Source organism: Cricetulus griseus, chromosome 6 (genome assembly GCF_003668045.3).
Source record: "Cricetulus griseus strain 17A/GY chromosome 6, alternate assembly CriGri-PICRH-1.0, whole genome shotgun sequence".
NCBI lineage: Eukaryota > Metazoa > Chordata > Mammalia > Rodentia > Cricetidae > Cricetulus > Cricetulus griseus.
Genome location: NC_048599.1, coordinates 155,451,415 through 155,467,014, shown reverse-complemented (window position 1 = coordinate 155,467,014; position 15,600 = coordinate 155,451,415). Strand labels below are relative to the sequence as shown.

Here is a 15,600-nt window from a genome sequence, read left to right as displayed (position 1 = left end):
CATAAGGAGTGGGCAAGCTTAGAGATAAACTCAATGCACTCCACTAGCATCTGTGGTGGGAAGTAACCAGATGATGGATTTCTACTCATCAGACAACTGATTAGGACCTACTGTGTGCCAGGCCCTGTGCAAAGCTCTGAAGACAGAGATGATGAGGCCCAGTTATCATCTGTGTAAAATGGGACAGACATGTGAGAGCCACTTAATGCCCAGTGGAGTAGTGCTGTCTCAATGGAAAGATCCAAAGGATGGCAGCTGCTTCTGAGGTGACTTGGCCACTTATTAGCTCTGTGCTCTTAGTCAAAGTGTTAACCCTACTTCTCAATTAATTATTGTATACAGCCAAGCTATCACAAATTAATCTACACAAAGTACCTAGAACAGGGCTTGGTTAACTTGAGTCAGCAGCCACTTTCCTTGTATGCTCCCTCTCTCCCCTATCCAGAATTACAGTGAGCAGAGGATGCAGCCTGTGTTGGTGTGCTGGGATAGGCTGCTGTACACTGTCGGGTGTGTCTCATGAGAACAGAATGCAAGTGTTTGTGGGTAATTCTACTGAACAAAGTGTCTGGCGAGGTGTTTTCAATGCTCAGGGTACTAAGGCCTGGAAAAGGGAGTTTGGGCTCACGCAGTGGAACACAGGGTAACCCACGTGGACTTTCAAAAGAGCATTTTTGGCAGAGGAGGGAGAAATTGGGTGCAGCAGAGAACCCAGAAAGCTGCAGCAGAGTTCCAGGTGTGTGCCAAGGCCAGAACCACACTTATCGCCTCTCTCAACATGCAGAGGCTGAGGGGGAGATTCAGTTCTGCACCTCTCTGCCTGCCTGTAGGTTTTTTATTGGTAGAATGTTGTTTGGAGCCCTAACTTGTCCCATGTAGCCATAAATCTTAGTATTCTGACATCATGGTCAATCTTCTGTCCTCAAAGTTGATCCAGATAGGCAGCTGCACACATGGCACTGGATGGAGTTGCTTGGAGCTTCCTGCACATGGACACCAGTGGGCAGCTATGGAGCCTGTTGAATAGGAAATTTCCTCGTTGAGTGAGTAAGCTGCTGAAGAGGGGACCAATATTTAAAATCATAACTGGAAATTGCCTTGATATTGATTGAATGTAAAGATAAGCTGCTGTCAAAGGAGCTGAAACGGAGTCTATTGCAGCCCTTCTGCTGAGTGGGATTCTTTGGCAACAGTGATCTCATTTAATCATTGCAGTCTTGTCAAGTAAATATCACTATACCCATTTTACAGTGAAGAAGTCTCAAAAATTGCAGGTCCCATAGCATGGTCAGATGGCTTACAAATGTCAGACCATGGACCATGCTTAGTGTTCATGAGCCTCAACTTACAAAATAAATATCATAATAAAACACACCCTAAGTGATGATTTATGCATCAGAGGAGATGCTACATAGATGAAAAGAAAAGATGCAGTGTAGATGGGATATAGATGTGTAAGTTTTTGTCATACTGTGACATTGCATTTATTTCTTTTAAATTTTGTTTTGTGTGTGGATGTGTATATATGGAGTGCTTGCTCAAGCTTGTGTATGTGATGGCAGCTGTCCGTAGTGCCTGTCTTCCTCTGTGCCACCTTATTTTTAAGACAGGGTGACCCTGGAGCTTGCTGTGGACAGACTGGCTGGCCAGTGACCCCCAAGACATATATCTCTGCCCCTCACCTATCAGTGCTGGGTTACAGGTGTCTGCCAGCCTTTACATATGTGTTGGAGATCCAAACTCAGGCTCTTGTGCTTGTAGCAGGCATTTTACCCACTGAGCCATCTACTTGGCCATATTTGTGTCTCTTCCAGTCAGTGTCCCTTTGCCTCTCCCTCTGTGGGTGGCCTCAGTTGTCTCCATGATATCTTTCCTAGCTGCTTTTCTCTTTGATCCAGGACACAATCCTGGATCATGCTTTATATTTAGTCCCTTTGGCTCTGTTAATTCACGATAGCTTCACTTTGTCTTCCATGACAGTTAGGCTTTTTAAGAGTACAGGACAGTTCTGTAGCCTCATATTATGTCCCTCAATTGATTTTACCTGATTTTTCCTTATGATTAGATTTCACCTCTGCCCTTTTGGCAGTAATACTAAATAACTGATGGCATGCCTGCCTTTAATGCATCCTTAGAGAAGAAATCTGATTTGAGTTTATCCCATCATTAGTGACGTTCACTCAGGTCTTCGGGTGAGGCGGTGTCTGTCCCTTTCTTTTCTGTTAAGCTGCTGCCTTTCCCTTTGTAACTGAACAGTAATTGTAACAAGATGGCTGAGCCTGTGAATATGCCGCTTCTCTTGGACTTTTGCTCAGCAGTTTTGAGGTGAATTAATGATTCATCCCTGCATTAACTGTTATTATAATGGTTGTAAAACTTTTCTAAATCAATTATTCCTTTTATGTTTATTATTTATGGCATCCCAGTATAAGTAGAGCTTTCCCTACTTCCCTATATATTACTCAGTATATATTCATGGATTTTTATTTTATTCAGTGTATTGTAATCAGGTTTTATCATTATTCATTTTAGCACCCAAATTGTCCCTGAAGCCAGCTGATGGGAACCCGGTCAAGGTGGCTCCCCTGTCCTTTTACATGTCCCCATCACTCTGACTTTGTAGGACCCCTATGTCACTTTACTTCTTGGCACAAATGGGGGCTTAGTTTCCAGTTCTTTCCTTGTCCTAACCTGGAATTTGCCATTTTTTTTTTCAGGGAGTCTGATTTCTCCTAGTTAAAAAAGGAGTTGGGATCAGAGATCTGTACAGTAAGGGAACTCACTGATGCTGGGGTTAGGGTGAGGTCACTGCTTCCAGGCAGTTTTGCACTGGCTTAAGCAGCCTGCATGTATAGGTATGGAACTGAGATTTCCCATCATGCCTTGGCCTCTGGTCTGACATTTGCAGGGTTGTTCTTTGCTTCCCCAGTTCCGTGTTTGTGTTTCCTCCACCAGTAGTGAAATTCTAGCTTCCAACAATATTAATATATTTTTCCATCTGCACCATCCAACATAGTGTGCAAAATACCATCAAAACCTACACACATATTCTATGGAAGAAAAGGGCCTACTATGTAATTTAAGGTGTTTCTGTGGTTCTTTTTCTGTTTGATTTTGGGTTTTCAAGAACAAAGGCAATTACTATTATTTAGAATTACTTAGGATTCTAATCCAAGAAAACAAATTCACACAACCTTGAAATTCTATCCCTGCTTTGTTTTTAGCCAGAGGTTGCTGAACCAGAGTCCTATGTCAAAGATCACTAGGACTAGCTCCTTCTTGCTCCTTTAAACAGTTACATTTGTATTCGAAGTAAGTTTTGCCTGTTTTATGTGTATATTTTATATTTAGTTTATGTAAATAGAATCATACAAATTTATGGTTGCCTGTGTTTGGCTTCTCTCATTTAATATTGTTCATGTTGTGAATATCAGTAATTTTTCCCTGCTATAAAGTATACAAATGATTTGCTTTTCTGTTGCTATGTTAAAACTCCACAACCATGGAAAGAAGAAAGGGTTCATTTGTCCAAACAGTTCCACAGGGACAAGAGTCAGTTACAGCAAGCAGCAGGCATAGTGGCTGGAACAGGAAGCTGAGGGCTTACATCTTGAACTACAAGCACGAAACAGAAAAAATGAAGACGTTTAAGTCTCAAAGCCCATCTCTAGAGACATAGTTCCTCCAACAAGACCCATACCTCTAAAACCTCCCAAACAGCACCATCAGTTGGGGACTGAGTGTTCCAATGCCCAAGATTTATGAGGTGGCCCAGTCAAACAAGATCTCCTTTCCCATGAGTTCTGGGTAATGAACCCAGGGCTTTGTGCAAGCAAAGTAAGTACTGTACCCCTGTGCTACACACCTAACCACTATAAAGTATTCTGTGCGGACTACATTTCTTTCTTGTTACACTACTGACAAATCTTTCTGTAGAAATATGTACTTTGGTGTAGACCAGCCCAGGGCTCTGTGCTCTATCACAGAGCTATACTTTCATTCTCATAAGTACTGCACATGCACACTCTGCGCATGCCTTTTGGTTAAGATAAGCAAGTATCAGTTTGGGTACTTGTGTTTCCTGGTATATGTATATTAAGTGTGTATACATACTTTTTCAGCTCTAGAAGCTGAAATTTTCATCTCCAGAAGCCAGACAATTTTCAAAGCAGCTGTTGAATTTTACTCCTGACAACAGTGTGAGACTTCAGCTCTTCCACATCTTCACCAGCACTTGGTCTTTGTTAGTCTTTTTAATTTTAGTGTATGTGGTGATTAGGACAAGAGTTAAAGAGTATGAGAAGCATGCTCTACAACAGTGGCTCTCAACCTGTGAGTCACGACTTCTTTGGGGGTTGAACAGTTCTTTCACAGGGGTCACCTAAGACCATTGGAAAACACAATTGTTTACATTACAATTCATAACAGTAGCAAAATTACAGTTCTGAAGTAGCAATGCAAATAATGTGTGGGGGGGGGTGTCATCACAACATGAGGAACTGTGTTAAAGCGTCACGACATTAGCAAGGTTGAGAACCACTGCTCTACAGTGTTTGCATGTTCCAAAGCTATTAATTGCTGTGAGTTTAACCAAGCTGACTGTCCTCTGCATGTGGTCCCATGCTGTTCCCCAGGGTATGATGGCACACATTTACTGAATCTAGCTGTATTGTTATATCAGGCTCTTTCAATATGCAAGGATCAGAGATATTTCAAATCATAAGGATTGTGGCCGACTTTGGTGCAGAGAGGAAAGCAGGTGAAGTAAGTGTTTTATGAAAGAGCAACAGGAAAAGTCATTCAGGACAAAAGTCAGCTCAGAACCCAGGCACTGAGCCCGGCACAGGATCTGTTTGTTGCTTCTTCCTGTAGAATTCTCGCACTGCTCTTTTCTTGCATCTTCTGTCCATAGCCCTCACTGTGTTATCCTTTCCTGTAGGGGACTCATCCCTACAGCCTGCTTTGGGCAGAACGTTCACACTGTGCTGCTTCACAGGCTGCAGCCCAGCCCCTGAACTAGATATCATATGTCTGGGAGTAGCTTCAGAATGGAGTAGAGTGGAGTCCTGTTCTGTAGATGGCAAGGTGCCTGTGTGCCAGATGCATTAGGTAGGATGCGTGAGATGGTAGTTAGTATTCCATTTTCAGAGAGGCAAAGGAGTTTGCCAGCCATCACATGGCTAGGGAGAACAGGTACCAGGTTTTCTAGACCCTTCTGCAGAGCCCATTTTCTGCTACCCCACACTAAGTGGTGAGAGTATTGGAAATTCAAAGGAGATGGAGGAAAGCAAATTATACCTAAGGTGAGAGGTGAAGGGAGCCGGGCTTCCCAGGAGCTGAGATGGTCCATGGGGCAGAGTATTTTAGGTGTGTCTCTTGGGTATGAGTCTGAATTGGAAATACAGACAGAGAGGGGACTTGTCTTGCAGAGTTAGAGGTCATGAGAAAGGAGAGGCTGAGTGTGGGGACAAGTTTTACTGCCATGAGAGTATAGAACTTCAACAAAAAAATCCATCTGACACAGGAGTGAGAAGAAAGAAGAGCAGGGCTGGAGCGGGAATGACAAGAGCAATCCAGGCTGCTTTGAGACTCCCTGAGAAGCACAGCTAATAGGCTCTGAGTCTGAGTAGATGCCAGGCAGGAAGGAGACACAGAGGCAAGCCTCACTGTCTGAGGAAGCTGTCCTGAGACAGCTCTCACCTGTACTACCCTGACTCTCCTGAGACCTCCCAGGTGCTGTCCTTTGGTGAGTCAGTTCCTCAAGAAGTCACCAATGGATGGGCATATGTTCTGTAAGGACAGCCAGGTCAGGAGGAGTGGCCTGGTGATGATGAAGCAGTGATGCTGCTCGCCAGACAGGACAGCTCATGCTTGGGGCAGAAAGGGAATCCCGTTTTCCCAGCTGAGGTAACATGGGGAATCTTGCTATGGGAACGCTGATGTCCTGTACCTTGCTTGCCCTGTTAGCTATATCCTCTTAACTACTGAAGCCCACGTGCCCAAGTAATACTTTGGCAGGAAGGAGACACAGAGGCAAGCCTCACTGTCTGAGGAAGCTGTCCTGAGACAGCTCTCACCTGCATGACCCTGACTCTCCTGAGACCTCCCAGGTGCTGTCCTTTGGCAAGTCAGTTCCTCAAGAAGTCAACGATGTAAAACTTTGGAGAATTCCAAGTAAAACTTTGGAGAATTCTGAACCCTAATCCCTCTGCTACAGAAGGCATGCCTGGCTTCTTTTAAGACTGGAGAGATTCTCCCAGTCCCGATGAATGTTCAGGTTCAGCTAGATTTGGGTTCCCAGAGAGGACCACAGGAGGGGGAGCTATTGAGAGTCACATCTGGGATGACTCAGTGGTTCTAAGAGGAGACTTCAAAGGAGGAATACACTGCTGCTCTCTTTACCAGGTAAAGTGTGGAGGAGGGATGAGACTGCTGAGCTGGCAGCTGGCCAGGGCTCAGGCAAATAAGCAAACTGACTTTCACTTTCCTGTGCTCACATTTAACTGGTTCCTGTTGAGGTGGTGGGAGGTTTAATCCCAGGGTATTGAACTTGGAGAGGCAAATGCTCTACATGTAAGCCATACCTCCAGCCCCTAGTTACATTTCTTTAGGAATGCCACCTTAAAGACTGTGCCCATACATGCTTAGGACTATTTTGTGCTGACTTTACCCCTCTGCTCCCATTATCTTTTATTGTCTCTCACTTCATGCCGTGCATTTGGACTGTGGGCAGAGATGCTAGGCAGGTAGTCTATTGGATGATGGAGGGACTGAGGTAGCTAACGGGCAGTGCCTCTGAGTAGGAATCCCTAGTGGGAAGGACCCTGACACAGAGAGCCCAGGGAAGAGCAGCCAGTTAGGGTTGGTATTTGATGTTTGAACAGTTCTGCAGGGCTTACTAAGTAGACAGTGGGAGACAGGAAATCCCAGTCAAGGAAAGTAGAAAGCATATGAAATGACATGATGTGAATGGAAAGAGAGAACACCTTATTTGAGGATGAGAGTTTATGAGAAGTGAACATGGACCAACTCACACTGGCCTTGTAAGTTGTGCTTTGTAATTTAGACCTTGCCCTCCCAATAGAGTGGCAGGGGTCGCTGAGGAGGGTTTTCATCAGGGGTCTGATTTGTGTATATGAAAGGAGGGGCATCTCATCTGTCCTCCAGCACTCTGTAATGTAAATACAATACACTGTCACCTTTTAATATCTGAGAACATTCAAGTCCCAGAGGTTAAAAATCTTGCTGAAGGTCTCAGGAGCCAGAAGGTAGAGGGCCCAGAAGTGACTTGGCTTCCTGGTTTAGGATCTTTTACCTGATACATCACCATTGTTAATAGTCTTCCAGAAACTGCCTGCCACTGGGTGATGAGTAGGCACTGGCAGGAACAAGATGAAGCAAATGGCTCTCACTGAAGGAGTGTGGTCCTGGGAGTTGTAGCTTGTGGTGTTCAGAGTCCCACCTCTATTCGGGAGCACAGAGAGGGAGAAGCCATGGAAAGCTCTATGCACACAGCTCGGCACTGGCCTGACAAAGTCCATCCATCACTGTCTCACTCATGAATGCAGAGCAGCAACTATGGTATGGTTCTAGCATTTATGTGTCAGTGGCTGGCTTCTATAAGCTTGATCCCTGATGCTGGTCAACTTCAAGTCATGACCCCAGGCTAGCCTCCAACCCACAGATATAAGTCCTTTGTTCTCTTTGTGTGTTTAGTGAACTGAAGTTTCTTTTCTTTTTTTCTTAAAGGTAACATGAAGCAAAAGTAAAGGATGATAGCTTGTAGATCAGCCAAACCCAGGTTATACTTCAGTTGCTGCCTCCTTAACTCACTGTGGAAGTCTGTGGAAGCCATTGAATATGTATGAGCTTCAGGCTCCTTGTCTCTAAAATGAGCAAAGCCAAACATACCTGGAAAGATGTCTGTGATGATTAAAATGTGCCAATGTTTCAAAAGTGCCTTGGAGCACAGCCTAGTACACATGAGTCCTCGGGTTATGGCAGTTTTAATTATTGTTCTTATCACAGTCACCACACCACTACTGCTGCCACTGCAGTGAAAGAATGTTCTGGAAATAAAGACTAGTGGGAACTAGTCCTACTGCTAGGTTGTAGTTGCCCTGTTAATTTATTCCTGTTACCTTTGGAGCCCCTCCCCAAGTTCTAAACACACAAGATTTTATAGTCAATTGGCTTTTTTTCCTATGTGGAGGGAACTGCATCATAATTTTTAATAGATCCCCCAATTATAAGAATACTGTGTAAGACTTAGACAGAAAGCAAAAGAAAAGCCATTCTCTGACTCCCACCCCCAGACCAGAGACAGACATTGTCAATCTGATGTCTCTCCCCTCAGTCACTCCCATTTGTGTTTTATTATAGTGTGGATATTGCATTATGGATACAATTTTTATGGGTTTTTTTTCTAGTTCACATGATATTTGGAATATTTTCTTAGTGTAAGCATCATTTTCCTAGGCTGCTTAATAGTCCATCAAGTAGCTCTACCATAATTTACATAAATATTTGTTTACTGATAGACATCTAAGTTTTTTCCTGCTCATCAGTCTAAGTTGCTCCCTGTAACAAACAGACTTAGGGAGCCAGCCTCAGCACAGATTAAGATTAAGGTGACCTCTTACTGTGCCTCTAGTCTCCAGTGAGTCATCATGGGACATTCAGGTCAGTGACAAACTACCTCATGCTTAGACATAGTCTGGAACCACTTTCCAAGAGGGCTTCTTTAACACACCCTGTCAGAGTCCATGCAATGTGTGTAGTGCCCTAAACTCTGTTGAATCTGAGACTTGAGATCCCAGCTCTGTGCAGGCCAAGACCTAGGAGCCTAGGCTGCCCTTCTTGCCCACAGCTCTCAGAGCCTTGAACTTGTGGTCAGAACTTTCATGTCCACTCCGGCATCAGACAGGAACTTGTCAGAGTATGAGAGTCATGGTGGCTTGAGTATTTTTAAATGTTTTAGATTTTAAAAGTACTTCATGGTTATGGGTGCTTTGCTTGTATGTATGTGTGTGTCCTGTACCCTTGGAAGCAAGAAAAAGGCATTAGATCCCCTAGAACTGGAACCATGGACAATTGTGAGCCATTATGTGGGTGCTGGGAATTGAATTCAATTCCTCTGGACAAGTGGCCTTAACTACTTAAATGGCTCTTAACTACTGAGCCATTTCTCCAGCCTCTCTATTCTTTTTGTCTAATTAACAGGTATTTATCTGTTATATATATTTGATATGTACAACATGAAGTTTTGAAGTAAGTACACAAGTCAAGCTAATTTATGTATTCAGCACTTTTTTTTCTCCCCCCTCCCATCTGTGCGCGCGCGCGCACGTGTGTGTGTGTGTGTGTGTGTGTGTGTGTGTGTGTGTGTGTGTGTGTTCATGTTTGCACAGATGTGGGTATTTGTGTACATGTGAAGTCCTAAAGCTGATTTAGAATCATCTTCCATTGCTCTTCCACCTTATTCATTGAAGCAGGGTCTCTCAAACCAAATTAAAAGAAAATGTTTTACAGCACAGGCTTTAATGTCTGCTACTCAGCATTTTGGTTTGGTTTGGTTTGGTTTTTTTTTTATTAGAAAGAAAATTATTTTACATGTGAATCCCAGGTCCCTCTCCCTCCCCTGCTCCCCTGCTTCCCCCCCAACTAACGCCCTACCCATCCCATACCCTTTCTGCTCCCCAGGAAAGGTGAGGATACTCAGCATTTTTCAAGAATGTAACATACTGTTATTAATTACAGTCATTAGTGGGCTCTAGAATATGGATGAACCCAAAGAATACTCTTCTAAATGAAGTAAGGCGGGTACAGAAAGGCTAGATGATCTCACTCTTGTGGAATCATTCCTGTGGTCATGAAAGTTCTCACATTTAGACTTGCCCTCCCAGGACAAATCATCTCCTCTTGACAAGCCTTATTATCTCCATCCTAGTAATGTAGCTGATGTGCATGGCCCTTCCCACATCAGCATCGAGAGTACCTGACCCCTTCCTCAGGCCTGAGGTTAAAATGAGCATTCTGATACAGTTCATGATACACACATGCTTCTCCAGAGTCTAGAACTCTTAATTAGCATCCATGGAGCCATATGCTTTCCCACCCATCACTTCTTCCTGACATCAGGTATATAATGCAGAGACTGAAGGGGAAGAAGTATCTGCCAGGGGTTGGAGATACTGGATTCAGAACCCTGTACAACCAACTGTTTTCTCTCTCTGGGGCAGTCTTTCTTTCTTTCATATACCTGGTACTTTTATTCATTCTCTTGTTTGTCAGATGTTAACTGAGCCCCAGGCTTTGTACATTTCACAAGTGCAATACAGAGGTGAGACACAGCTTCATTATCGGGGTTCGTGTGTCTAGTGCAGAAACCAGAAGAAATACTAAAAGACAAGATGCCTGCTGTAATGTGATGCCTGATAGATGGGCAAAATGACAGAAGTGCTTGAGTCAGCTGTAGCCAAGGAGTTCAGAAGGTGCTCCAAGGTAAAGAGTGAATAGAGCCTTTTGTGTAGGTGGCAGGGAGAGGCCATTCTGGACAGATGAACAAGCGTGTACCCAAGCACAAGAGAGCACAGTGTGTTCAGAGGCCACAGGGAGTCTGGGCTGGAAGGGAGGGCCAGAGCAGAAGCACCTGCTCCCACTGACTTCTTGGCTCATTCTGTCACTAATGACAGTGATGATCTGTCATTAGTTCAGGGTTTAAAACTGTTATCTTTAGTGCTGTCTTCCCAGTTTTTAAAGTAACGTGTGCATTATAGAAATTTTGAAAAAGTGCTGGATATGGCAGCCCAGTCCTGCAGTCTCAGCACTTGGAAGGTAGAAGCTGGAGTTTCGGCCGGCTTTAGCTACACAAGACCTGTCTAAATTTTTGTATGTGTGTGAAGGGTGCTAGAGAGATGGCTTGGTGATTAAGAACACTGACAGAGAGGACCCAGGGTTAATTCCTGGCACCCACATGGTAGCTCACAACTGTGTGAAGCCCCCATCCTCGGGGATCCACCTTCTGGCCTCCGTGGTTTACTGCATGTGTATGGTGCACCAGCCATGCGTGCAGACAAAATGCCCATACGCATAAAACAAAATGAAAACAATTAATAAATAAAACTAATTAAAATTTTAGGTGAGAAAGAAGAAAGTTTGAAAAGTAAAAAGTAGAAAGAAAATATTGGTTGTCCAACTGGCAAAAGACAACTTTAACATCTTGATGCATTTCTATTCAATGTTTTTCACACTGACTTTTTATATAGCTGTGAATATGTTATAATTATAATTTTAACCTTTGTATATGATGCTCCTTTCTACATTTTTCTAAGATTTACCAAAATTAATGTGTATGTCATTATAAAGTAACCATGATCACTAAACATAGCCGCTGAGATATCTATACATTTTTTCTAATAGCATATATTTTCTTTACTTTTACAGATTTCTTGTGGCTCAGAGCACAATTTGGCAGTAATTAGTAAGTAACTTTTACACTGATAACAGTTGATTATGAAACCCATGTAACAGAATTGAAGAAGACTCTTTGGGGAGCCAGGCTTGGTGGTGTGCATCTGTAAACCCAGCATTCCAGAAGCTAAACACAAATTCCAAGCCAGTCTGGGATATATAGTGAGACTATGTCCCATGTGTGTATGTGTGGCTGTGTGTGTGTGAGAGAGAGAGAGGTGGGGGAAGGAGGAAGAGAGGGAGAATATTTTGGGGAACAAATCATGTATTAGAAGCCCATTTTATGACCATTTAAGACTATATCATTGAGTATCTTTTGAAGGCTCCTGCCTCAGAAAATGACATTTAAAGATAATGAGACATAAAATGGAGGAGTGGGTTGGACACTTCTGAATCTCTGAATGAACCCACTCTAGAAAGTTTTTTCCTCTTGGTCTGGCCCTGCCTTTGGAAGCACAGGGCTTGGCTCGCTGCCCTTGTTGCCAAGTATACAGCTGCACTAGGGAACTCCTAGTGTCCTAGTCAGACACAAACATGGTTCATTGAGACTTCCCTTTAGCTGGCTCTGGATAATGTAAGTCCAAGGATTTCATGATTACACCCAAGAGTAATTCATTCAGGAAATCCGTCCCTTACTGTCCCTGGTCCATTCAGGCTGAACTGCACTTTGTGGCAGCATGGGACTTCTTACGCTCTCACTGCTCGTGAGCCTTCACCCCACATGATTCCAGGTGTACAACTGTATAAAGTACATATACAAATTAGACAAACACTGGCAATAGTTCATAAAGAAATTTATTTTAAAAACAACTCCTTGTTATACATGATATTTTATTATTAAAGGACAAAACAGACTTGTATACTAATGAGATGGGTGTGCATGTGTATTTTTACATATAGAGTTAAATCTCAGATGAAAGTTTGATATTCAGTGTCATCAATGCTGAGAACACCACTTCCCATAAATACCCAGTACAAAACAGCAGTATGTTTAGGACCATTTCAAAAATTGTTGGAAATTCTGTCCTAAACCAAAATCATTTAATGATGTTTAAAGTTTTATTTAGGGATGTGTGTGTGTAGGCATATATAGCACTTATTTCAGGGATCAAAACTCAGGTCTTTAGGCTTGGTGGCAAGTTCTTTTACTCGGTGAGCCATCTGGCCAGTTCTATCTCATGACTTAAAAAACATAAAAAATCCAAATCAGCAATTCATATAGCAGTTTTTAAAATCAAACATTGCAATGTAGCACAGCCCAACGATATACCACTTTCATACTGCTGAAGCATGACAGTAAGAAAAAATAGAAAAAAGTATTTGTTCTCATACTTTGGCATCATGCTTCTAAAAGAACAGAAACCAATTTATATTACAGAGTCTGAGCCTAGAGTTTTGGGGCAGTGTTTATTGGCCTTGTCATGTGTTCAGAATCAAGGCTGCAGCGAAGTCACATGATACAACATGGGCAAACGCTACCAATAACACCTTGGCTTCGGTACATATTTGATTTTGAAAAAATTTGTTATTGTTGTGTGTTCATAAACCTTTTACTCCTGCCAAATTTTTCACAACCCCCGCATTCAGTCACTGTACCCCATATGAGATTGTCTCCACAATTTAAGAAGCTGGGAGTTACAGACAGCAGTGTAGTGGCAAGGGTCCGAAGTTCAGTGCAGGCTTCTGTACTAGCGGGAACTCAGACAAGGTATTTAACTCTCTCTGCCACATTTCCCTTGTCATTAAAGCAGGGGTGGCAGGAGTACCCAGCACATAGTGTTATGTGATGGAAATGGGCTGCACTTGCAGAGAACCCCAGTTTGGTCCCCAGCCATCCTTTCCAACAACTCACAGCTACCCGTAACTCCAGCTCCAGGTGATACAAAGGCCTCTTCTGGCCTTCATAGACACTGCACAAACTTGTACAAACTCATATGCACATAATTAAAACTGAAAGTAAAATCTTTAAAAAAAAAGTTTTTGAAAAATTCTAAGAAATGTTAGTTGCTGTTATTTGATATGCTTAGTTCCCGGGATTGCCTTTCTTAGGCTTTAGTTCTGCCTGCAAATTGAAAGTTTTAAAACTGAAAACCAAGTTTCCCTCTAGCCTCTGCCTGCCTCGTGCCATGGGTTTGTTGTTTCCAAGTCCTAGCCTGGGACTCTAGGCTTCTGGGAGGGAAGCACTCTCTGTGTGCTGTCCTCCCTTTTCTTGCCTGTTCTCAGCACTATGAACAGCAGCTGACAAAGCAGAGCCGTAAGCATGTAAGCACACTTGACTGGAGTGAGACTTACATACCTGCCTGGCATTGTCGTGGTTCAAGGGTTTACCCTAGTGTCCCGTGCAAGAATCAAGGACAGCAGAAAAGGGAAGTTGCTAGCAGCAGTGGGGAACCAGAGGAGCTGGAGTCAGGGAAAGCTAGGAAAGGCTATAGCGAGCCAGCCAGCTTTGCAGTGGGAGCAGGTCTTTTACACCGGAACTGCTGTGGTCTGGCTGTGATTGAGACAGCTAACAAGAGAGCTTAAGGCAGCACCAGTCGCTGCTGCTGTCACTGGATGGGAGAAGGCAGTTTCCCCTTGGAGCAGCATGGACAAAAATGTTGAAGGTAATCTATATGTGATGCATACAACTCAGCCACCAGAGAGGGCCCACTCTAGCAGAGCTGGAAGCTGACAGAGGCGACCTGGAACCTGGAAAGAGCAGAGCCGGCCAGCAGACATGCATAGTTCAAACTTACCCCATCTCTGTGTGAACATCGTTCCCTCCTTGTCCATGCAATGGGGATAATAATTCCTAAATGCAGACCTATTGTCCACATTAGGCAAGATAGAGTTCACAAGCTGCCTCTTGTGTCTACTTCTTTGTTTCTGATTTACCTTGGTATGGAAAGTGGTAGAGATTTATTCTGTTCCTTGTTGGGAGACGGAAATGAAGATATTTTGGGAAAGAGAGTGTCCCATGTTGTCTCAGTAAGGCTGTCAGTGTGGGGAACTGGACGAGCGTGTGAGTCCTTTGAAATCAGACATTGTTGTGCGATGTAGCTTAGAGGTTGATAGAGTATGAGCCTCCTGTGCACGAGGCTTGGGGTTTGATTCCAGTGCCATTTACAATAACAATAAATACAAGTAAGTAAATACATAAGCTAGGTGTACTGGTACATATCTGTGGTGGGAGGCTGAGACAGTAGAATCATTTCAAGTTAAAGGTCAACCTAGTTTACCTAGTTACATAGGTGGTTACAGTTTCCTTGCTGACCAGGACTACATAGTGAGACTCTGCTCCACCCCACTAAAGTAAATGAAATGATAATAAAGAGAAATGGAATTTTAAATTATTTATTCATTTATTGTGTATATGTATATGTACTTTCATAAGTTTATATGTACCATGTGCATAAAGGTACACACAGAGGTCAGAGGGCTTCAGAGTCCCCCATTGTGGGTGCTGGGAACTGAGCTCAGGCCCTCTCCAGCCCCACAAACATAATTTTTGTTTGGTCCTTAGTACCTAGGGACTGGCTCAGTGTGTTAAACAGAGAACTCCAGGGTCCAGAAAGGTAGGCCCAGTCACAGTATTCTCAGATGTCCACTTGCTTGGGAGCTGAAACTTGGGTACTTGGCGGAAATACGGTCCCCAAAGGGTGCCCTGCAGAGTACATGCTTTGCAGGCAGAAGTAACAGGAAGCTGCTGCCTGTTCACTCTGGCTGGAGGCCAGCAAGAGAGAGGCCAGCTGGAGAAGAGCCCTAGCAGCTTGAGTCCCTGATCCCAGCTGCCTCCTCTCCCAGCCCCATTACCATTGCTGTATCACACAGCCGTCTGCCTCCAGTCCACTCTAAACCCAGCACCAGTACACGTGATAGACTTGGAATGCTTCCAGAAAATCCTGGAATGGAATAAAAAGAAAGCAGACTTTGTTCATGGGCAGGAGCCTTCATGGAAAGGGGAGTAAGGCCGAGAAGGGTGAAGGATGGCATGGAGGATGTCTCTGCCTGGGAATAAACACAACTCCACCAAGTGAATGTGTTCTAACCCACTTTATGGACCACTGAGACTCAGGGGTTAGGTAGGTTAAACAGGTTTCCCAGAGTATACATGGTCAAGCTGTTGTCTGCTTCCAAGACTGTTTTTCC

General features: G+C 43.6%; 1 protein-coding gene across 5 annotated transcripts in view; it reads left to right on the top strand.

Annotated features, from left to right (window-relative positions):
- Window positions 1-15,600, top strand: part of Sergef (secretion regulating guanine nucleotide exchange factor) — a 212,026-nt gene that overhangs the window by 129,649 nt on the left and 66,777 nt on the right. For 2 of the 5 annotated variants that reach the window (XM_027420538.2, XM_027420535.2), the window contains one exon: window positions 11,446-11,482. The exons of 1 other annotated variant lie outside the window; for it this stretch is intronic. In XM_027420538.2, the coding sequence (XP_027276339.1) occupies window positions 11,446-11,482 (37 nt within the window). Of the gene's footprint in view, window positions 1-928; window positions 1,044-11,445; window positions 11,483-15,600 lie in introns of those variants that run through there. 2 more of the 5 variants (XM_027420540.2, XM_027420539.2) reach the window with 2 other exon arrangements.